The sequence below is a fragment of the Pleurodeles waltl genome, chromosome 3_1 (assembly GCF_031143425.1).
Source record: "Pleurodeles waltl isolate 20211129_DDA chromosome 3_1, aPleWal1.hap1.20221129, whole genome shotgun sequence".
NCBI classification, from domain to species: Eukaryota; Metazoa; Chordata; class Amphibia; order Caudata; family Salamandridae; genus Pleurodeles; species Pleurodeles waltl.
The window spans coordinates 1,026,704,646-1,026,728,803 of NC_090440.1; the positions used below are offsets into that span (position 1 = coordinate 1,026,704,646).

General features: G+C 44.0%; 1 protein-coding gene across 5 annotated transcripts in view; it reads left to right on the plus strand.

The window, feature by feature from the left end:
- Positions 1–24,158, plus strand: part of LOC138284937 (uncharacterized) — a 374,377-nt gene that overhangs the window by 256,301 nt on the left and 93,918 nt on the right. For all 5 annotated transcript variants that reach the window (XM_069224279.1, XM_069224278.1, XM_069224277.1 and 2 more), the window contains one exon: positions 12,816–14,603. In XM_069224279.1, the coding sequence (XP_069080380.1) occupies positions 13,024–14,603 (1,580 nt within the window). In that variant the 5' untranslated portion in view covers positions 12,816–13,023. The remainder of the gene's footprint in view (positions 1–12,815; positions 14,604–24,158) is intronic.

Below are 24,158 nucleotides of genomic sequence, written 5' to 3' on the forward strand. Positions count from 1 at the left end.
TCCACTCCACGCTACTCCATCATACTCCACTCTACTCTACATCACTCCATGCCACTCCATAGTACCTTACTCTACTCCACAACACTCTACGTTATGAATTGCCACTCTTCTTTCACCACTAACTTTTAGGTCTTCTGAACAGCTGCCACGCTGGTGTACAACATGGCTATAACATTTTGGGAAAGCCCATAGCTGTTGTATAGGCGAGACCTATTGGTTTTGCCAATGCTTGTGTTTAGTAGGATGTTGAGCTGAGGAACAGTCTTCTAAGTGGCAACGGTGGTGCTGGAAAGTTTAACTACATAATACTAAATATTTATCTATACTCCTATGTTAGGGTCAAACAATTCCAGAGACTTATGCCAACCACAACGTTTTTGGACCTGATTTGCATGATACTGAGGTGCAAAGGCATCTCTGCAATGCAGCATTCAGTAAGAAACTGGCGAGAAATACTGAAGGAAATGCGAGCAGGTGTGAGCACTGCAGTAGTCTTGTGCATGGACGATCATCTCATTACATAACTGTTAATGTTGCGTAAGACCTTGCTAAATCCATATTGAGATGGTTGTCACTTTTAGGTAAATTACTGACTCTGCTTATTTTGTAAAGAGTACTGAAGACTGAGAGGTGATTCACAGAAGTAATAAATAACATAACAACGTTCTATATTTAAAGTTATTGTTTTATTAATTAAAAAGTGTTACATGCTTTGCTATCCGGCTACCAGCAAGCCAGTAGGGCTTTATTTGCAGTTGCAAAAATCGGAGCCGGCTAGATGTCTGCCTTAAAATTAATAGAGCAGCATACATTTCCATGATGCGTTGAAGAACAATAACATCTATAAAAAAAAAGCCAAAAGCAGCTCGAATATTTTGAGAACACAAGACAATTTTTAGCAATAAAAGTAGTATGGATAGGAAATAATAAATCGTTGCCATGTAGTTTACAAGTCTGACATACATTGTAAGCAGCATGAATTGGTCGCTTATGCTACATATGCCTCGTCTGCATGCAGTGTCCGCACAGTTCCCCTTCTGCCTTACAAAGGCCTCATTGCACATGCATGAGGTGGTTTGTCGACAGTGCGACAGCACAAGCTAATACTAATACGAGCAGTCTGACAAACTGCCATAACCAGCACAAACTGCAAAGCGCGGGTTAATGACGTGCCTTGCTGCCCTGAGAGACCAGGCCTTCGTGCTGTTGCAGCTATCTTGCTGTAGTCTTTAGGAGGTCTCTCTTAATAATTATTTCGTTGAAGTAATTTGCGCATCAACAAACTATGGGAAATTCAAGTGCATGTTCTTTTTTTCCAAACAGTGTTTGTTGGTATTTCATTCAAAAAGGAAAGACGATGTCAACTTATGCTGAAATATGGCGTGTGGATAATTCATTTATGTTTGTGGATCTTTTACTGATAGTTATAGTGAACTATGCACTTGTTGCCAATTAATTCTCTGTTTGACCGAATCTGTGAATAATCTCTTGACCCTTGCACACACTTTCCGGACATTTCTCTTTGTCCTGATGAATACAGTGAATTGAATAATCCTTGTCTTCAAAGTGCCTCCCCTCATCGTCCCTTTATTTTTTTTCCGTCTAACCACACCCTGTATTGCATGAGTTGTATTAGGATATTTGTGGTTGCAACCTCTGACAAATTTGGGGCCTATCTTTAAACTGTCACTCCAGTTTGTATCATGGACCCCTATGGGAAGTGGTTTTGTGTATCCACTGGCATTTCCTCACAACGTGCCAACCCCCTCTGCAGGTCTTACAAAGGTCGTAGAAGACTTATTACACATGGTGCCACCCAGCACCCTTCCTTCTCCTCTTCATCCTCCCCAGGGAACCTGTCAGGGAAGCAGCCCTAGTTTAGTCCCCTTTCAGCAGCATGTGTTGCCCAAAGGAGGAAGGTTAATTCGTTTTCTCAAAGAGTGGGAGTTAATAACCTCAGACTCGTGGGCACTGACCGTTGTAGGAAATGGATATGCCCTTCCCTTTCGGGAGTTTCCCTCTCCCTTACCTCACCAACAATCTTTTTGCTCAGAAGACCACGTGCTGTTGCTTTAGCAGGAAGTACAAAATCTGCCATTAAAGGGTGTAGTAGAGTTGGTTCCGGAGCAGGAAAGGGGTCAGGGATGTTATTCAGGGTATTTTCTGATCCCCAAGAAGGATGGTCGTTTGAAGCCCATTCTAAACCTAAGGATTTTAAACTGGTACCTCAAGCAGTAGCAGTTCAAAATGCTGACCCTATCTCAGGTGCTTCTAGCGGTAGACAAGGAAGACTAGATGGTTTCTGTCGACTTGCAATTTGTGTATTTTCACATTCCCTTTCTGAACTCGCACAGGAAGTATCTCCGGTTCATGGTAGGGTCGCAGCACTACCAGTTTATGGTCCTTCCTTTTGGTCTTACTTCTGCACCTCGAGTCTTCACAAAGGTGATGGCAGTGGTTGTAGTGCATGTCAGAAGGAAGGATATTTCGGTATTCCCTTACCTGGATGATTGGCTGCTCAGACCAACGTCCCCAGATTTAGTGCTGAACTATTTGCTGGTGACAACCCAGTTGCTGTTCAACCTGGGCTCTTCGCTGAACAAGCCAAAATCTCACCTGGAGCCCTCTCAGCATCTCCTGTTCATAGGGGCAGTACTAGACACAACATTGAATCATGCCTATCCTCCTTCTCAAAGGATTCGGGACATACAGGCTATGATTCCAGTGTTTCAGGATGGAGCAGTTGTTCTGGTCCTAAAGGTTCTGCCCCTGCTCTGTCTGTTCGGTTCCTGGATTCTGCTGGTCACTCATGCACGTTGGCACATGAGGGCTCTCTGGTGGTGCCTCCGCTAGCAATGGTTTCAACACAACTGGGGTGTCAAGGAATCCATTAAAGACTGCAGAGACACTGTAATAGATTTTCGTTGGTGGAGTGTGGATGGCAACCTATCGCAGTGGAGGCCCTTTTGTCTTCCACCTCCCGTGACCACAGTCCTAACGGATACTTCCACTCTAGGGTGGGGAGCGCATCTGGAGGATCTGAACATAAAAAGTCTTTGGTCTCCAGTAGAACAAATGTTTCACATCAATCATTTGGAGTTACAGGCGATACGTCTGGCTGTCAAGGCCTCCATCCCTTCCATTTGCGGTCAGTCGGTTCAAGTCTTGACAGATAACACAACTGTGATGTGGTATATCAACAAACAGGAAGGAGTAGAGTTGTATTTTCTCTGCAGGGCTCAGGATCATCGGATTTGTTCAGTAGCAAACCATTTAGCTGGAGTTCTCAACATACGTGCCTCAGCCGGCACCTGTCAGCCGACCATGAGTGATGTCTCCATCCGGAGGTGGTTCTTCATGTCTTGTTGTGGGTGACACCTCAGATAGACCTGTTTGCCACTCACGAGAATGTGCACTGCTCGTCATTCTGCAGGGTTCAGTATCTGATGTAGGGAGTATTGGGGGACGCGTTTCAGTTTAGCTGGAGGAACTGGGTGCTTTTTCCTCCCATACTCCTGATTCCTCTAGTTCTGAGGAAGATTTGCAAAGACCAGGCCCAAGTCATACTAGTAGTCCCGGACTGGCCAAGAACGGTGTGGTACACAGACCTCCTTTAACTCTCATTGTGCCCTCAGCTCTGTCTCCCTCGAAGGGGCAGACCTCCTCTTGCAGTTGCAGGGGAAGGTTCTACACCCCCACCTCCATAGCCTGCACCTACATGCCCGGAGATTGAAAGGGACAACCTGAATTATTTTTCTCTCCCCCTAGAAAGGGTGGATATTGGCCAGGCGACAGTCCACCAAATCTGTCTATGCTGGTAGATGGGCCAAATTTGTTCAATGGTGTGAGTAGAGACACATTGACCCTTTAAAGGCCCATTTGTCCAATATTTTGCAATTTGCACTCTCCTTGGCGCAGCAAGGCTGCGCCGTTGGGACAGTGAAGGGTTACCTGTCTGCACAGTAGGTTTCTTTTCATTTACCTGATCAACCCTCTTTGTTTAAGTCCCCAACAGTAATAAGGTTTCTTAAGGGTATGACTAAAAGGTTCCCTCCCCCTCCATTTATAATGCCTCAGTGAGATTTAAATTGAGTTTTATCATACTTGATGGGTTCACCGTTTGAACTATTGCATAGTTGTCCTTTGAGATTCCTTATGTTTAAGACTGTTTTCCTTATAGCGATCACGTCAGCTAGACGTGATAGTGAGCTGTAAGCTCTTAAGTGTTAAATCCCCTTTTACCACTTTCCCTGCTAACAAGGTGGTTTTAAGAACCAGGGCGGCTTTTCTGCCAAAGGCAGTTACTCCTTTCCATTTAAGGCAGTCCATCACCCTTCCATCCTTTTACCCTCCTCCTCATCCTTCTAAGGAGGAGGAAAGGCTGCATCAACTGGATCTAAAGAGAGCACTGAGCTTCTATGTTGACAGGAAGAAAGACTTCAGGACAGATGATCAGCTCTTCATTGGCTACATGGGCAAAATGAAGGGCAAAGCTATCCGCAAAAGAACGCTATCAAGGTGGGTCATTCTTTGTATTAAAATATGTTATTCTCTGGCAAAGAGGGAACCTCCTGAGGTTATTAAAGCTCATTCGACCAGAGCTAAGTCTGCTACTTCTGCTTTGGCTAGAGGTGTACCTGTTGTTGACATTTGCAAGACAACAACTTGGGCTTCCATCCACACTTTCATAACACTTTATTTCTTGGACTCAGAAGTGAGGAGGGACAGCCTTTTTGCCCATTCTGTGCTGCAGGGCTTCTTGGTATAGCCAGGCAGGCACCCACCTCCGAGTGCAGGACTGCTTTCTGATTCTATTCAAAAGGTGAGGAGTCCACAGGTAGACGTATCCACCAGAAGAACAAGTTACTTACCTTCAGTAAAGTTTTTTCTGGTTGATACAGTATCTATCTGTGTATTCCTCACGGTCCCACCCACCTCCCCTTTGCCTGTCTGGTTATGGCATGAATGTAATTGGTTGTGTATATATGTATTTCTAGAAAATTCTATATGTAAAATGTATGTTTATATGGGAAAGTGTGTGTGTGTGTGTGTGTGTATATATATATATATATATATAAACATTTTTGTATTAAGTTCTCATGTTGTGCTTGTGAGGTTGGTGTTTGCCTCGAGGACTTCTTATGGCTCCGATAACATCAGACGGAGTCGCGTGCGGAGCTGTGCTATTGTGACGTCCTCATCTACGTGGTGAGCTAGGAAGAAAAGATTTCCGTTGAATGCTGGTGCATCAGGAGTATTCAAAAGTTGAGGAATCCACAGCTAGATACTGTATCCACCAGAAAAAAGATTTACTGAAGGTAAGTAACTTTTTCTAACTGGTCTCAAAAATACTGGTCGTAAATTGCAGCCAGTTAACAGTACACACATGGCCCTTATTCTCTGTGTTCGTCATACATATGCATTCTTAGCCCATGCTATTCAACCTATACCATCAGCATAAATTTGTAGTCATGTGGCAGAGACAAACAATAATTTTCTGAAGGGACATTACTTATCATCCAAGTTCAGAATTGTTTTTAGGACCCACCACTTTAGGGTGCACCTCCATGACCCCCAAAGAGGTCTCCCAGTTTCTCCAGCCTGTAGACAATACACATATATTCCCCCTCTGCCTTTTTTTTCACTATTTATCATGGACTGTTTCCTACATGAGACGCCTAGCCTACTGTGTTTTTTATAGACTCCTGCTCGGTTCTCTCTATATCAATTGCATTACCTACAGACTCAACAGATCAGTCACGTTTTCACCTTAACTGACATCAGCTACGTCAACTTAGAAAAATATTGCCTTTCATCTGTGACTGATGTGGAGGTGCCGATAGATGATCTTTTAGAATGGTGCAACAGAATAACTATGGAGCTGGAATAAACCTGTATAGTTTATGCACATTCCCATACCATGATTCCAAAACCCTTCCTAGGGTATTGTACCAACTAGTTTAACAGGGTTTAGCCTACAGGCATTTTAGTGATTAACTTCCAACCACATTATATGAGAGGCTATTCCAGTAGTCATTGGCTTTGATGTATTTCAAGCGCTTTCCTGTTATTTGAATTGTATTTTCTATTTTTATGTTACAGTCACTAACTTTGGTGTTGGTACCTGTTACCATAAATAAATATTTGCTTTGATGTTGGTTGCACCTTCTTTTGTTTATGTTGTAGAGGTGTCTCCTACTCGTTAATCCCTTAATTGGTCAAACCTTTTAGTCTTTCTGGGTGTGCTAAACCATTAATTTTTCCATCAGAATTTTAGTTAGTCCGTTTTAATTATCCTTTTTATTTTGTGTTAACCCAAATGGCATTAACTTCTTGTAACTTGATCTTGCTTAGACACTCTCTCAGAACCCTTTTGAGAGTGCCACATGGCACACATAGGTTACTAGGCTCAACTGTGGTGGTTGAGGCCTTTTAATCCTAACATCCTAGTGCCTCTCCTGCTAGGGGTCCTGCTCAACTAGGTCAAGTACCCCTTTTCACGCTTGACTGTCAGTGGTAGCTGTCGTAGAACAGTCAAGGTTCCCTCGGGGCAGGGATTTAGATCCAAGTTAGCGAACACAACTCATACCTCTAAGTGCAAACAGTAAAAACAATAAATTATTGTCCAGCCAAATAACTTCTATTATAAGAAAATATAGTATTTTATTTCTGTCGCTACACATGCCAAGAAATACGGCATTCAGAAGCAACAACTTAATCCCCCTTGAATAGGGGCTCTAGTAGTTTTCAGGCAAATCCCTGCCCCCACTCCTGCCTCCTTTGCGTAGCGTGTTCAGGGTTATTCCCCCTTCACTTTGTGGCCCCATCCAGGTATGCACACAATTACGCTGTACTCGAGAGTTCCCTTTCACTCTTCAGGATGGGCCAGTTCAAGTCGTACCTGCTTCTGCTGCGTGGAAGCATTCAGCGTTAAGGGAGGGTGCCCTAAACGCGGGAACTTTAGATCCTGCCCAGAGAAGGTGGGCTGGTCATGGTACACATGGCTACATCCAGCGGGTGCCTGCTCACTCTCTGGAGTGGTGAGGTGAACTCTCCTCGGAGATTGGAGCAGCCTCCAGCTCGTAGAGATGTGGTTAGTCAAGTTCTCCCCATCAGGGTTCATTCAATCCTTCAACTCCCGACTGGAGTCCAGCAACGGTGTGCTATTGTCCTCGTCGTCCCCCTAGTCCTCGGGTGTCAGGCAGGGCAGATCTCACAGTGCAGCTAGACCCTCTGGTTGCAGCCTTTCTCCGGCCCAGACGACAGCCCAGCGGATAAATTCTTTGGTGATTCAGTCCCAGATGCCCCTCCTAACACATGGAGTTGCCGCAGTCCCTTCCAGGCACAACATATATTCCTCAGATGCAATCATCCACAGCATAGTGGCCTCTCTTAGCAAACAGGGTCGCCGCGAAGGCATCCATGAGCCCTGGCACTCTGGTCACACTACTACTTCGGCTGCCCCCTCGGAGTACGTCTCACCGCAATGAGCCCATGTGGGCTTGGCACTCTGCACAGTGCTTGATACTTGGATCAGTCTCCAGTGGCCCTCCTCTTGCACCCTGGGAGTGCCAAAACCACTCTGCAGCCCAATCAGTGCACAGCCGAATCCTCACATCTCGCACAGGGAGTCCTCACAGCAGGGCACCCCACTAGACCTCGCTCACTCCAGTGCTTTCCTTTTCCTCACAGGGCACACTCGTCTTGGCAAGCAGGCAGGTGCTGGTGCACCAGGGCAGGTGGTCTTAGTTTCCCTGGGCGATGTCCCCTTACTCAGCATGGAGACTAGCACACCTGGGCCCCCTGTCCTAGTCACAGCAGAAATCTTGCAGAGCTTCCCCTTCTCACACAGCCCATCTACCTGTTTGGCAGATGACAAGTTTTTGAGACTCAACCTCCCCTTCTTATAGTCCTTTTCCAAACACCAAACGTGATATATGTTCTTAGCCTTTGAAGTTTTATGTTGGGGTTCTGCTTTTTTTTTTGTAGTGGACACTTCTTTCTTCTTTCCTCATGAAAGATTTCTGTCACAGCAGGCAATACTTCATTTCTGATTCTCACACAGCACAGTTCATGGGAGTGACCAGAGTTCTTAGGTGCATGTCAGCCACAGTGATGTGTATATCTAATGGGTAATCACTGATCCCCGGTCCTAGTCTTTATGATTCTCTTTTCAGACCCATTTCCCTTCCTGAGATGTGTCCACCCCTTCCTTGTGGTCTATCACTGAATCAAAGAACAGTCTTTTGGAAAATAAAGGGAGTCTCTTTATCCGTAACCAGCTCACAGGAAAGCAGCAATCCACAATTCTGTCTGGTTGGATTCCTCTCCTCGTATCTTCACCAGGCAGGCATGGGCTTCCCAAAATGAAACCCAGAGTCCTCCATAAAATGTACTTCTGCAGTCACACTGCTACCTCCATGCATTGTATCAGTACATGTACACAAGCATTCAACACGCACAGTCACCGCGCACTGAAGCTGTTCTATTTTTAACCAGGGTGTGCTGTTTACAAACACACAGTTAGCACACATATTCATCATGCACTTTGTACAACACTTCACCTTTCATAAATTTTACTTCACTCAAGTATACTTGCACCCATACTTATTGCCCATGCACTGCTCACTACTAAATATTTCATGTCATATTCCTTTCTAAGGCATACATGTACTCAGCACATGTACTAATCTTGCATCTCCTAACCAGTACTGCTCTATCTTTGTACAGTACCCTTCCCAGGTACACATACACCCAACGCAGTCACTACTCTTGCGCTATGCAGCACTTCCATCTACTTGATGTAGGCCAAGAGTGAGTTAAGCACATTGCAGCAGAACTTTTAAAAAGGTGAGTGCGCCTCAAGGCCTCACTCCCGTGCCACAGGGTAAAAAGGTCCTATTCAGTACTATTTATCACTACACGGTATGCTGCCACCACCGCGCTTGTGCTACATAACTCATGGTGAAGGCGGTAGCCTTCCTCCACTATGAGGTAGTGCTTTGGGCACCCCTCCTGGTCCCACAAGACTGGAATCTGTGTGATTCGCCTATGACTTGGCGCACACACTTGATCCGCGTTTGCCTATGACAAAATAAATCAGTATTAGGGATCCAGACTGCAGTACAGTTGGGCGTTCAGGACCGGGGTACTCGTCTTTACCATCCATAGGACTTTTCAGTTCCAACACATTGTAAAGCGACTTTTTACTTTTTAAGTCACATGCTTTGTCAGACGTTCAGTACCATACACTACACGAGACAGATTGTTGGATGAGGTATCCTTATTCAGTTGGGTTGATATTAGATCATTTATGTAATCAATTTTAATGTATTCTTTCTTTCCTTCACTACGCAGAAAATACTATCCTTATTAAGGTAGTTCGTCTTAGTCCATGTAAGGGGTGAGTTTTGCTCCCGTTGGAAAGAAAGACTTTCCTTACCAGCTCAATCTGGACTCCAGTGCTTCCCCCGATACTTTCTTTCCATCGTCTTTATTTAGCGCGGTACATCTGACCATTGCTCCCCTCCTTACTGTGGGATTGAAGTGAGAATACTGGGACCTGGGCAGGCCAACCTGTTGTTCCCATTTCAGCGAATGATTTCCCTGACTCTGCTTGTCCGATTATTCGAAGGGAATTTCATACACGCTTGCACTATTACCCTGTATCCCTATTTACTTAAACTAATATTTTGTTACAAAGATATTTTGTTTGCTTGATTCCACCCTGCAGTAGGAAACATTTGGAGCCTTGAAAGCCCTGCTGCACGCCAGGCTTCTGCAGGGAACGGGATGCAAAAAGCTGCGTCTATTAATGGGCTTCATTGTGGGCAGAGGAGGACTGTTAACCCTCTTAAATTAAGTTGCCGACTCTTAGGAACCAATTATGAGTGCTTAATTGTTGTATGCCATAATCACACGTGATAAAATTCAATACCCGGATGTTTGAATTTATCGAAGGGGTAATTAGCACTTCTGCTGAATGTTTTCCTGAAGATGTGGAATTACATGAGGATTTTGATCCGCCTTCCCAGTACTTGATAGGCATCTTTCACCCTTTAATGTCCGGCAAATTTGACCCGCCAAAATTAAACAGAGGCTTCTGGACTTTATCGCACCTGGTAATTAATGGGTACAGTAAACGATGCCCCGCTTGTAAGTGCGATCTCTGCTCAAACATGTTTGTACAGGGATCACAATTAGACCCGGAGAGGGAAAACGGGTACGCTGAGATTCAGCAACGCTACTTTATAAAAGAGTAAAGTTGATGCGCATTGGCTGGTTTAATTATGAGAGATACAGCTGGTTCTCCTGGAGACCACCAATATTTATCAGATCCCCTGTATGAGGTAATACACTGTAAGGTGTAGTATTTAACAGCTCTTCCTTGCAGTATGGCAGAAAAGTGAAACGATGGGGAACTGTGTGTTGTTGGCAATATGTAACGACTTTGTAGTTATAATACCAGGAATATAAAGGAATACATTCTCATTTATTTTTCCTACATTTTCAGAGCTCATTAAGCATCCCCTCATCTCGATTTTATCAAAAAATATCTAAGCTATAGTAAGGATAATTAAGATAAGTCTTACAGGATTGTTCCATTGTAAGCGATCACTGTTAGATTTTCAGAAACAACAGACTATGTCAACTACTGCAGTTTAGTTTAATTTTATGTAAATATACCTCGTGTGAATATTGTGACTTACTGGCCACTCAGTAGACCAACGTGGGCCAACTCTGGATGGAGTCAGTGTTCAGGAAGTTTAGGTTTTCAATATCCAACTCGGGCTTGCACTGTCCATTAGAGCAGTGGTTCCCAACCTGGGGTCCGCAAAGCCTCCTCAGGGGGTCCACAGCTACTTAGAAAATTAAGTAATATTAACAGATTCATAAATTGGATATACATAAAGTGGCTAAATGTGCAATAGAAGAATTTAAAATGTGAATGTCAAGGAATTTGAAATTGGAGGCAAAAAATGTAATTAGTACTCTCAGATTGATTCGTAGGAGCATTACAGGTGCATCAAACAGATTATCGTATATGTGGGTTCAGTTGAATTTTGAAAACCTCCAACCTTCCTTTTAAAATAAAAATGTTTATTTATTTTATTTATATTTGTTTGCAAAAAAAAGAAAATGTGTTACTTGTGTATGTGTTTGAATACTTGTTTCTGTATTTTTTGTGTATTGTTTTGCGCTTCAAATCATCAACGGTGTTTAGGCTGGGATCTCTGGCTTCCAGTAATGACTCAGTGGGGCGTCCACGGATTCCAATAATGATTCAGTGATGATAAAGTGGGGGTCCACAGATGTCAAAAGGTTGGGAGCAACTGTATTACAGAAAGCATACATATTTACTTAACCCATAGCTGTAAACTATAACACCCAAAATCCTGTTGAAAATATAATAAATACCAGAAAAACTGTACTTGTATAAAATCAGAACACATTTTACCTGTCCTAAGTGTAATCCTCATAGTAGTGATCCAATTCACATCTTCTCACAATGTCCTGTCGTGCATCGGTACTGTAAATGGATAAATTACATATTAGTCTCAGAAAAATCAAAGGGACGTAGTGTTGTACTAGGATTTACAAGACTGATGCCAAGGAAAAAAAGTAGTCGTAGTTTAGCTGTGGGTAGGTTGCTACTGACAAAGAATCCGATCAAGCTTGATAGGTTGTCTCTCACACTGGCAAACTTAATACTTAAAATTCTTCCCAGTGTGAAATAATAGACAACGATTTTCTAAACTATCCATGTTATATATTATTCTCTTTGTGCTCTTTTTTTCACCTTTTTATGTTTTTTCTCAAATTTGTAACTACATTTGACCTTTGTTCGTTTCATAATGAAACAGTCACTGGCAAAGGAAGTAGGTGCAGAGCTATTTGCTGTGCCAATGCTTTTTGCCAATGTTGTGCAGCATCATAATAAAAAAAGGAAAAAACATGATGATGTGTACTCGTGCTTGGGTCATCGCGTGTAGGCATATGTGTCATGATGCTACGGTTGGCCAATGAGATGACATCTTGCAGATGCATCACCACACCTGTGCATGCATATGGTATGATGCTGACACTCCTTTCCAAGATGGTGGACGCCCATCTTGGAAACAAATTAAAAAAATATTTAAAAGTTCACTACCCTGCTGCAAATACCAGATTCTGGGCCCTCCAAAATTTAAAGATAGACAAATGGAGGATAAAAAGGTGAACACTATGGTGAGAGTGTCGGGGAACAATGGATGAGCAAGTTAAGGGAGAAGTAAACATTGGGAGAAATGGACAATGAAGGCAAGGATGCCCCTGCCCATCCACCATTAGCATTTCACTTTGCAGGTGGTTCTGTTTTGGTTTGACTTTGATGAAAAGTGACAAATTAACATTATTTTGCTGCATATTTTCAAAGGCATTTCAAAAGCGGGGATATCTTTGCATGATTGTGTTTTGTCTTATTATCTCAGACTAATGACATTTTTATAGAGGTGAGAGTTGGAGGATGTGCCTTAGAAAAACTAAGAGCATTTATCCCATATGCATTCCCTAATCAAACTATAAGTCCATCAGAGTGCGAAAGAGGAATGAAGAACATTTATATTTTTCACTATAGAAAGTGGTAACATCTCAATTTTTGAACAGTGTTCTTTATTAAGCATTAGACAGGTGATATGTATTAGAAGCGTTGCTGGTGGTTTTTTGTTGGAATTGGCCAACAAATCAGTTATACCTGCAAGTTTACTTTTAACAGTTGATGGTGTTTTTAAAAATAATTCTCACATCTTACAATATTTGTTTTCTCATTTCTATAGGATGCTGTACCAATGATCTATTCAATTTGTGGATTTACATTTTTTAATGGTCTTGGAGTGGTGCATCGACAGTATGAGAAGAACTATGCACTTTCTGTGGTCATCAACCTGCCACGCCGCTGCCTTAGGTATGGCTATTGAACTTTACGACCTACCAACTTCCTCTTCAGCCCACAGTCAGATTGTTGTAGCCCCATGATAATCTGCTATGACATACCTTAACATTGATGACAGACAGGAAAACACCAAGATTGTTTTGAGCACCCAGAACACTCAGCTATACGCAAATCATGACATAAAGAACTGTCTACCAAGAACCATGCACCCGTTAAAGAACATGGATACCCTTGGAATGGTTGGGGAGATGACACCTTCCAACGGGGGAGACACCAGGCTATATCGAAGCCTGGAGAATATACACTGGGCAACAGTGGCAGACTCTAATTTGTACACTCACTGCCGAAGTGTGGACAGTGAGTTTATCTTGCACTGTAAAAGCACCAGCCATTGGTCTGAAGGTTCGATTGGCAGGCCTCCATTCCGCACCATAGTTGAAGCTTGCAGACACATGCCCATAAATTCTGAGAGAATGCCAATCCACAAAGATTTGCCAGCCTATCCTTTTGCCAGAGTGCCACAGTGGCTTTTTCCATCAGCAGATGAGAGAGTCCTGCATGGTGATGCCAAAAGGGAGCTGAAGGAAAAGCTTCGGCTCCATAGTTCAAAGGTAACCGAACCAATTAAGCCTGTCCGACCACAGGCGTTTTTGAACGATTTTGTTGCAAGTGAGTTTTCTCAAAGCAGAACATGCCAGCAATGCAAAAATGGAGGCGCTTTGAACTGTGGCGCAGTATATGTAGATCATGGCACAATCACTCATAGTCAAATGCCATTGCAGAGGCAGCGGTCGAGTTTATGCCCGCGGATAACCTGCCCAGAAGACATCAAGCAGGAGGCAATGAGACGTTTTCACCTCAGGAGACAGAATAGTTCTCCCAACCTTACCCTACATCAAGCAGAGAACAGAAGGTCCGTTGTGAAATCAAAAACTGCAGAATCTTTAAAAGACTGTGGATACGCAAATGTCACACAAGCGTCTAGCCCGGAACTGAACAGCAAAGGATGTTGTAAAGGTAGACTGTACATTCCTACTTTTGAAGAATTTAAAAGAATGAGAAGCAGAAACTCCTCTCCAGGCAGCAGAGATGAGACACTACTTGTCAACCAGGCAAGCTTCAGAAGTCAGCCCTTCAATACAGAAAACAATGAAAATGCATGCCTATCGTTGGTGCAAACGATTTCAAAGCACACACTTGCTAATAATAAAACAATAAATGTTGAAGCCCCCAATGAAATGGATAATGCTGACAGGTGCTCGAAATCTGTTTTCCACTTGCAGAACGATTTGTGTTCTAGTGACAGCATTAACTGCAACGGAACATCAACGGATGTGAACCAAGGGTTGTTTGAGGACACCAAAAATCAAAATGTGGAAGGCAGCAGAGCCACAGCTCCCATTTGCTCTAGCCCGGTCCCGAGGTCACCTCTACAAGGGTTGGCTGTTCATCGACAGGAAGAGGACTGTATTTTGCATGAGCGGACTGCAGCGAATGGAAACAGTGTTAGCGAAATTGTTAATGCTGCAGATGGAAGGCTTGTCTCAGAAGCACAATCTTCCTGTTGTCCTTCCCTTCTTTTGGAAGCAACAGATCTATCTGGTTATGGAGCCAAGCTGCAGAAAATGAAGAATGAAATTATAGGCTCTGCAATGGATCTTCTCAAGAAAAGGTAAGGTTTGTGGCATTGGCAGTGTAATTGGCGCATCAGGTGATTTCACATGGTTGTGTTTGTAAAAAAAAAAAAAAAGTTTTTTTTTAATTGATGGTCGTTTAAGCGTGGTATTTTTGATTGTTTGGTGTTAGGTGGTTCGCTTTAAAGTCTTCAGTGTGTCCAGGAAAATGAGGGTAAAAGAATCATAGTTTAGAAGAGTATTGAATGGCTATTGTGAAAAGCTGTCTACTCAGTCTCCAGGGGTTGTATCCTGCTACAATCCGCTGCCAAAGTTGCTACAAAATGAACCCCGTTGTTGGTAGTCTCAACAGAGACTCCATAAACGGAAGAGGCCTGGAGTCTGAACTTGTTTCTGTTTGCTGATAATCTAGCATTGGTGTGGTCATGTTATGAAGCATCCTTCCTCATCCTATACCATTTGCATGGATAAATCAGAAGGATTTTAGTTAACACTCTAAATGAGCCCACAAATTCACACACTACGTCCTTGAAGCATCTAAGATCAATGACTGGAAGTCGTCACAGGCAGTGACACTCCTAAAGCATGAGGTCTACCTGGACCATATCGGGGAGTGACTAGCTGCACTGCACCCCGTAGGCTTCAACTCTTTACAGGCACCACTTCTCAAGAGGAGCCATATCCAGGGGTGTTTCCATTGATAGTTGACTTGCTCCTCGTAGACTTTTTTTTACCTAAGGTTACTATCTTCAGGGGGCTTTAGGACTGATTTTTAGAGTCCTGAAATGGTTTTCCGAACCTCACTGCAATATTTAAATGTAATGCATGCTCTCTTTGAATGTAGTGTACGCTTTTACATTGAGCCGATGCACTTCCCTTCAGAGGCTAAAGGCTTCTGTTTTTTTTAAAGATTTCACACGATACTGAGGCGTTCTCAACTGACTGCATAGGTCTCTCAGAGTTGGAGAGCTCTACATATAATGTATAATTACAGTATCACAAATTGTTAGTTTCAGTAGCCCATTGGTGACTACTGCAGAGTATGCTGAGGCCTATGGAGTTCAAAGAACACTGACAACTTCATGTTTCCATGAAAGCCCCTTCTCCCACTCCATCACCATTTTTTACCTCCTTGGTAATGTTTTTCCTGAAGATCAAGGGCATGAGTTAGAGCTTCGATGCATTAAGAAGTATACATGATAGAGGAGATCCCCGTACAGCCCTTCACCTGATCCTTTTCCAGGCAGACTGACACTTATTCCCGGCGACCAACAATAACGTATTTTGGATAGAAAAATGTAAAACTAAGTGTTGCAAGGAGTATTTTCAGCTTTTTTTCTGGCTGAGACCACAAGATATGACCCACACTGTGAAAGACGGTAGACATCTGCAGTAAGATTCCCAAACATGTCAGGCCTTCATCTCTCTTGGAAACTATGTGAAAGATAGTATGTTTAAATATGTTCCTAGAGTTGTGAAATTAGTTTTTAGGTCTGGCCTTTCGAGATCGCTTTAATTGTATGACAGACTATTGCAAAAAAAAAATATATATATATATATCAAACATAATGTACATACAAGGGTTTATGGACAGTGAGCTTCATCCATTGGCCTCTATATCTGTCATTCTCGTTTTGCTTCCACTTACCACAGAATGGGGCAAGGGGTGAACCCATTTAAACTGTTGGTTCCCTTCACTTTGAGTGATTCCACAAAGCCTGGGTGCTTTGTTCACATCCCCTTAAAAATAGCTCCCTTCTCTTAACTGACAAACCTGGTTCAATGTGCTCTTTTTATATTATGTATTTATAGCAACCTTAAACATTGTCTATTTATCCTGTCTATAACATAGGAGGGACCTGTGATTTAAGTGCTTGATTAGGTGGTGATTTAGTTTGTTCTCCTTCACAAATAATAAAATGGAATGAAGAACTGGAATGAATGTTATTTAAAAAAATTACTACTAAAGCAGCCACAGGACTGAATATTTTTAAACGTAAAACATTTTTATTGCAAACCTATTACCACCATGTTTAGGCAGCAGCATATACTTTTTTCTTTTTGTGAAATATGCCTGTATTAAAAAATGAAAATCATTTAACCATTGCACCAACCTGGTAGGGTCAGACCTATTAGCTTTGTCAATGCTTGTTTATCATACTTTGTAGAAACCGGGCCCAGTAGTGACGGGCCTGCAATTAGATATACCAGTAACAGCGTATATGTTTTTAAAGAGGCTTCACCAGCAGCGGCTGTCGCAAATCTTAAGGGGAAGAGCGGGCAGGGACGGGGGAAATAAAATAATAATATATTTTTTTTAAACTTACCTTTGCTGCTGCCACCGCCACTGGGCACCTTGCTTCCCCTGTCTCCTGATAGTGTCCTGGCAGTCCCTGGCACAACAGCACAAGCTCCCCACGCAATCCTGGTGCTATAGCATAAGAGCAGCACCAAGATTGGTCTGAGCATCTTGGTCTCCTGCTCAGAAAGTGCATTCGAGTCTGTGCTGTTTCTCCAACCTGTCTGTGCAACACAGCCGGGTTGGAGAAGCCTAAGTGCGCATGTCAGTTTGGCCGGCCTAAGAGGGGCGTCCAAACTGACATGCGCACTTAGTGCACGCCACTCCACTTCTCCTCGCCCTCGCATGGCCCAGATCCGCCCCTCCCTGCACATGCTGGCTGAACTGCAGCTGAAAAATAAAACAATAGTAAAACATAGTTTTATTCTTCAGCTGCTGGCTCTTAGCCAGTGGGGCGACGCTCCTTCACCATTGCGGAGGAGCCGCCCCTGAGATTCACCCACCTGTGTCTTAAAAAATTAAAATCATTTAACCATTGCACCAACCTGGCAGAGTCACACGTATTAGCTTTGTCAATGCTTGTTTATAATACTTTGTAGAAACCATGCCCAGTGGAGACGGGCCCGCAATCAGATATACCATTAACAGTGTGTATGTTTTTAAAGAGGCTTCACCAGCAGTGGCTGTCGCAAATCTCACGGGGAGGAGCGGGCAGGGATGGGGACAGGGGAAATACAAATAATATTTTTGGGGAAAACTTACCTTTTGCTGCTGCCACTGCCACCGGGCGCCTTGCTTCTCTTCTCTCCTGATGGCGTCCCAGCAGTCCCTGGCACACCAGCGCAAGCTCCTCACACAATCCTGGTGCTATAGCATGAGAGCAGCACCAGGATTGGTCTGATGTGGCTTGGTCTGCCGCACAGATAGTGCATTGGAGTCTGTGCTGTTTCTCCAAGCTGTTTATGCAACACAGCCGGGTTGGAGAACCCTAAGTGCACATCTCTGTTTGGCCGGCCTAAGAGGGGCGGCCAAACTGACATGCTCACTTGATGCACTCCTCTCCATTTCTCCTCCCCCTCCCATGGCCCAGACCCGCCCTTCCCTGCACATGCTGGCTGAACAATAGTGAAATTTATTTTTATTTTTCAGCTGCTGTCTCTTAGCCAGTGGGGCAACGCTCCTTCACCATTGCGGAGGAGCCGCCCCTGGGCTTCACACACCTGTGTCTAAACCTTTGAGAAAAGTATTTCTTGTTAATCTTTCATGTTTATCTAAAACCCTTTATATAGTATGCTTTTTCACAGTTGAAGACTTCAAACTTGTTAATTTCATACCTTCAATTCCATGCGATATAAACGTGGCAGCATATTTACAAACCCCATGTGCCGCCAGTGCATCACTGTTTTTGATGCTTCAGCGGTGCATTGTCCAGACCCATATCTACAAAGCTACGCAAAGCCACTTTGCATGGCTTGTCTTGGCCTCGTTGATATAGTTTAAGGCAACGCAGTGCAAGTTGCTGCATTTTCCTACACTGCGTCGGGGGGCATTCCCTGGGCGTTGCAGTGGGTTTTCCCATGCAACACCCATGAGTTTTGACACATTCCCAGATTTACAAGGATCTGTAAACCTGGGAATGCAGCAAAATCTTACCCCTCCCCAGGGCAGGTGCAACAAGAAGTACCTTTATTAATCCTCGTTTTTGCTTCTTTCCATGTGTCCTGCATTCTGCAGCACACATAGAAAGAGGAAAACGCCTCCCAGGATTCTCCATGGTGCAAGGGTGCCTGCGTTGGCACTAGGCAGAAAATTGTGCACCAGTGCAGGGGGAAAGGACAGAAATGTAGTGATCACTTGCTGCGCTGCCTGAGCCAAATCCTTGTAAATATGCTCTGTGGATTCATGAAGGTCACGATGGTAGTATAGAGGGCAGTAATGGGAACTAAAAATGCATTTTTGTAGTGCTTTACATCCCAGAATATGTGCCAAAGCACATTTTCAGACAGGTTGCCGGGCAGGGCTTGAAATTTGACTGAAGTGTAAACATTTTCTCCGGTATTGGATCTTTCATAGATTCACATGCTTGAATCAATTCCACGTCGTCGAAGTAGGAGTCTTACAGTATCAGAATAAAGCAGTAAGTATCATTACCATAGGCCATAACGGCAATGAACAGTCACTTTAATAGCTTTTCTATGTCTTTTTTTTTTTTTTTTTTTTTTAAGGACTAAACATGAACAATAACCACTCAGGTGACAGCACCCGGTAGAATACTCCCAAGAGAGGATGCATCCCTCAGATTTTCTATCGTATATTGTGTGAAGGGAGTCTCCCTGAGCTCTGCTCAGTTTTTTTTTTCTCTAAAGCTTGAAAGTTATCTTGAATTGTCATGTCTGATACTTCAGAGAAAGGCCTCTTCAGACCCTGCAAAACCTATGAAAAGAAAAGGCTGCATCTGGATGACCCATATAAGGACTGCCTCTATTGCCTTTACCCCCAGCACAAAGTAAAGGTGTGGAAAATATGTCACAGTTTTTCATCTAAGACCTTATAGGATAGGGAGGGGGGGAACTCAGAGAACCACAACTTTGCAGGAAGACAGTGACACCTCTGTGAGGTCACACAAGTTAGCAAGATCCTCTAACCAGGGGACATCTGAGAAGAGCAGGAAGGCCTTAAAGACTCATCATAAAGAACCTCTGAGAAAGGGGAAAAGAAAACATATCTACACAGAGGAGTCCTCTTCTCAACCCTGCACTCTATCTCTAAAGTCTGGGGAACCGTCAACGAGGAAAACTAAAACTGTTCTGAAAACACCATCAAATACCACATCACTATCGACTGCAGAGTTGTTGTCGATGACAATGACAGTCACCACTGTCTCATCTAAAAGACCATTGTCGGCGAAGACACCGACGACCACAGTAGTCGACACACCCATCCGTCAACTAGGATTCTGTCATCCACGAAGACACCATTGACGGCAATACCATCGAAGACGACACCGGCTACGGAATTCCTCCCAACGATGGTGGCATTCGCAGGGCTGGCGATCATGCCGGCATCCACAGGGTCGATGATCACGTTGACAAAGAAATCGTCGACGATCTCGTCAACGGGACCATTTCACTTATTAGACATGGAAGAGTTTGATGACTACGGGCCATTTGAAACACCACAGAGTCCATCAGAGCTATTGGTAAAGTGCCAGGATAAAGACATGGAAGAAGAAGAAGACCAATATTAATAACAATATTATGCTCCTCCATCAAAAAGTCAATATGAGCACTATCAACATCATCCACAGCCTAGGCATGATGATGTAGCGGTCCCCATGTCCCTTTTCCAGGATTTGTAGGCTATGCTGCAAGATTACAGGTAAAGGTTCCCTGAACCTCAACAAGAGCAGCCAGTAATATCACCTCAACATGCCATTCCTACTATGTCAAGACACATTCCTCCACCTCTCATGCCCAGGAGAACACCCGAGTCCAACATAGCATTGCTACCAAAGACAGACCTATCTTCATTGGAAGATAAAAGGGAAGAAAGTGAGATTGCAGAACCTCAAACTCCACAGGATGAGTGGCCTGATTACCTTATTCTCACTGCTTTGCTTCCCCTGCCACACTTTTAGAAATGGGGTCTCTAGTTGGCAGTGCATTTGAACCCTGTACAAATAGGCACCCTCACTCTAGTCAGGATAAGGGAGATACCCTCTCAGATAACCCCTGCTCACCCCCTTGGTAGCTTGGCACGAGCATTCAGGCTTATCTTAGAAGCAATTTGTAAAGCATTTGCACATAACACACAGTAATACAGTGAAAACACTACAAAAGGACACCACACCTGTTTTAGAAAAATAGCCAATATTTAGGTGTGTAAAACAAGACCAAAATGATAAAAATCCAACATACATTAATAAAATGATGAATTCTGCAAGATTTACTCCAAAATACAGTTCCATGAAGTAATTAACTCCACCTGGGGTCATCATGGCGTTGTGAGCAACAAAACCAACAGTTCAGGCCAGCCGCAGTGCCACAGGCCAGCTACGGTGTCGGGAAGACCTGCAAACAGTACCTTGGACTTGTAGGGTGTCGTGTTCCTCGCAGTCCTCTCCAGAGAGTGGCGTCACTGACGTCGTGGTGTCGGTTCCAGAGTCGGTGCAGGAGTCATCGGGGAGGCCCAGCCTCGGTGTGCGCAGGCAATGCCAGAGTGCAGGTCCCACAGGTCACTGCGAGAGCTGAGGCTCTGTGAAGTCGTCTGATGACAGCGTCTGTGAGACCAGAGTTGCATTGCAAAGTGAGGCAATGTGACTCCATGCGGCGTCGGCAGATCACAGTGCAGACCAGCGGCGTCGTTGGTGGTTTCTTCTCTTGAACCGCACAAAACACACAGTTCCCAGTGCTGCAGGTCGAGGAAACTGAAGTCTTTTGGTGTCCCTGAGACTTCCAACAGGAGGCAAGCTCTACTCCAAGCCCTTGGAGAACTTTCTTAAGCAGGATACACAGCAAAGTTCACCCTTTCCACTCTTTTAAGGTAGAAGCAGCAACTGCAAGCCAGTCCAGCAAAGCAACACTGCAAAGGGACAGTACTCCTCCTCCAGCTCTTAAGCTCTTCTCCTTGCAGAGGTTCCTCTTGATTGCAGAAAGATTTTCAAAGTCTGGGATTTTGGGTCTTCTTCTTATACCCCGTTCTGCCTTTGAAGTTGGCAAACTTCAAAGCAAAGTCTCAAGTATTTGCAAGATCCTACCTTGTCCAGGCCAGACCCCAGACTCACACACCAGCAGGTTGGAGACTACATTGTGTGAGGACAGGCACAGTCCTTTCAGGTGCAAGTGACGACTCCTCCCTCCACTCTAGCTCAGATGGCTCATCAAGATATGCAGGCTACCCCTCAGCTCCCTTTGCGTCACTGTCTAGAGGAGAGGTGTAAACAGCCTAACTGTAAAACTGACCCGGATAGGGAATCTACAAACTGGCAGAGTCACAGAATGGTTTAAGTAAGAAAATGCCTACTTTCTAAAAGTGCCATTTTCAAACTCACAATCTAAAAAACAACTTCACTAAAATATGTATTTTTAAATTGTGAGTTCAGAGACCCCGAACTCCATAATTCTATCTGCCCTCAAAGGGAATCTGCACTTTAAAGTTATTTAAAGGCAGCCCCCATGTTAACCTATGAGGGAGATAGGCCTTGCAACAGTGAAACCCGATGTTGGCAGTATTTCACTGTTAGGATATGTAAAACACATCAGTACATTACCTACCTTTTAAATGCACTGCACCCTGCCCATGGGAGTACCTAGGGCCTAACTTAGGGGTACCAAAAAGGAAGGTTTGGGCCTGGCAAGTGGGTACACTTGCCAGGTCAAATTGGCAGTTTAAAACTGCACCCACAGACACTGCAGTGGCAGGTCTGAGCCATGTTTACAGGGCTATTAATGTGGGTGTTACAATCCGTGCTGCAGGCCCACTAGTAGCATTTGATTTAAAGGCCCTGGGCATCTCTTGTGCACTTTACTAGGGACTTACCAGTAAATCAAATATGCCAATCATGGATAAACCAATTAATAGTACAATTTACCTAGGGAGCACTTGCACTTTAGCACTGATTAGCAGTGGTAAAGTGTGCAGAGACAACAAACCAGCAAAAACAGACCTGAAAAAATAGGAGGAAGAAGGCAAAAAAATTGGGGATAACCCTGCAAAAAGGGCCATTTTCAACACACACCCTTCAGATTCCCCCAGAGGACATCAGGGGTGTTTTCACAATTTAATGGACAGGGCAGCAACAAGATTCCACCTTCCATAAAACAGTCACGCTGTTTCCTTTATGACTTTAAGGCTCAAGCAAGAATGTCAGTTAAAGCCATCCCTATCATTGACTATATCTGGGAAAAGGTGATACAAATAATGAAGAACCCGGTGACAGTAGCTGCAGTACTACCTTTCAAAGACAAAAAATATAAGGCTCCAGAGGATTCCCCCGCTTGCCTCACAAATCATCCCAACCCAGATTCTAGGATTTCACAAGCTTCGCCTTGCTACCATCTCTACAACACCAGATAGAGAGGGCAGGTGCTTAGATAATATAGGAAAGAGGATCTCCCTTATGTCTGCCATTGTGGTTCGAGTGGCCAACTCTCTGGTGATCCTTGGTCGCTAGGATTGGCAGATGTAGTCCGAAATCAGCAGCCTCATTGACCAACCACCAGAGGACAAGGAAGCAGAAGCAAGAAAAAATTTGCAAGAGGGTGAGTGCACTTCCTTCGAGGTTATAGATTGCGCTGTGGGCATCGCCTCCACAGGCTTTCGTCAGCTGACTGGGACAACAGTCCTGAGACAACAGGGATGGCTCAAAGCCACACCCTTTAGGCCAGAGATATTGCCAATGATAGGGAAGCACTGTTTGGGAAGCATATAGTTGAAGCGCTATTGGCAATAAAAATAGACAAGAATAAGGCTAGGTCCCTTGGCATCCTTCAGTTCAAGAAATTGCTCTTTTGGGAGCTTGTGGAACGGGGTTTTCCTCGAACAGAGGGGGTCTCTGAACGCTCTCAACAGTTCCAGGCCTCCCAGTCCCACTACAGACCTTCCTACCAACAAAAGTACCATCAACCTTTGTCAGCAGTTTATACCAAATAAGGCCCCCAATGGAAGCAACCCTCCAGGTTAGAGGCAGTTCATAAACAGTGACCTAGACCAGGTGCCGGCTTCATCCACTTCTTCCCATTCCGTAAGTGTGAATATTTCCTATTACCTACCTCAGTGGAGAAATATAACATCAGACAAATTGGTACTAGACCCATTCACTTATGGCTATACCCTAGAATTGATGCAGAGACCACCAAACAATCCTCCAAGGCTGTGCATCCCCCTCGTCTTCACATATTGAGAAAAGAATTCCTCAACATGCTTGCCAACGGAGAAATAAAGTTCCATTTTCACAGAAAAGTATAAGCTTCTGCTCCAACTTCTTCCTTATATAGACTCACATGCGACCCACCCTCCTCACGTGAGAGGCTCCCCTTACAGCTTTAGTGATGTTATTCCTACTTGTGCTGGAAAATCTGAGGGATGCAGCCTCTCTTGGGAATTTTCTACAGGGTGCTGTAGCCTGATTGGTTATAGTTCAGGTTTGTCCTTTTTTTAAAAGCACATAGATAGCTATGAAAGTGACTTCACTGCAATTATGGCCCATGGTAATGATACATACTGCTTTATTATGGTACAGTGTGACTCCCACTTAGACAGCGGGGAATGATTTGAGCAAGTGAATTTATGAAAG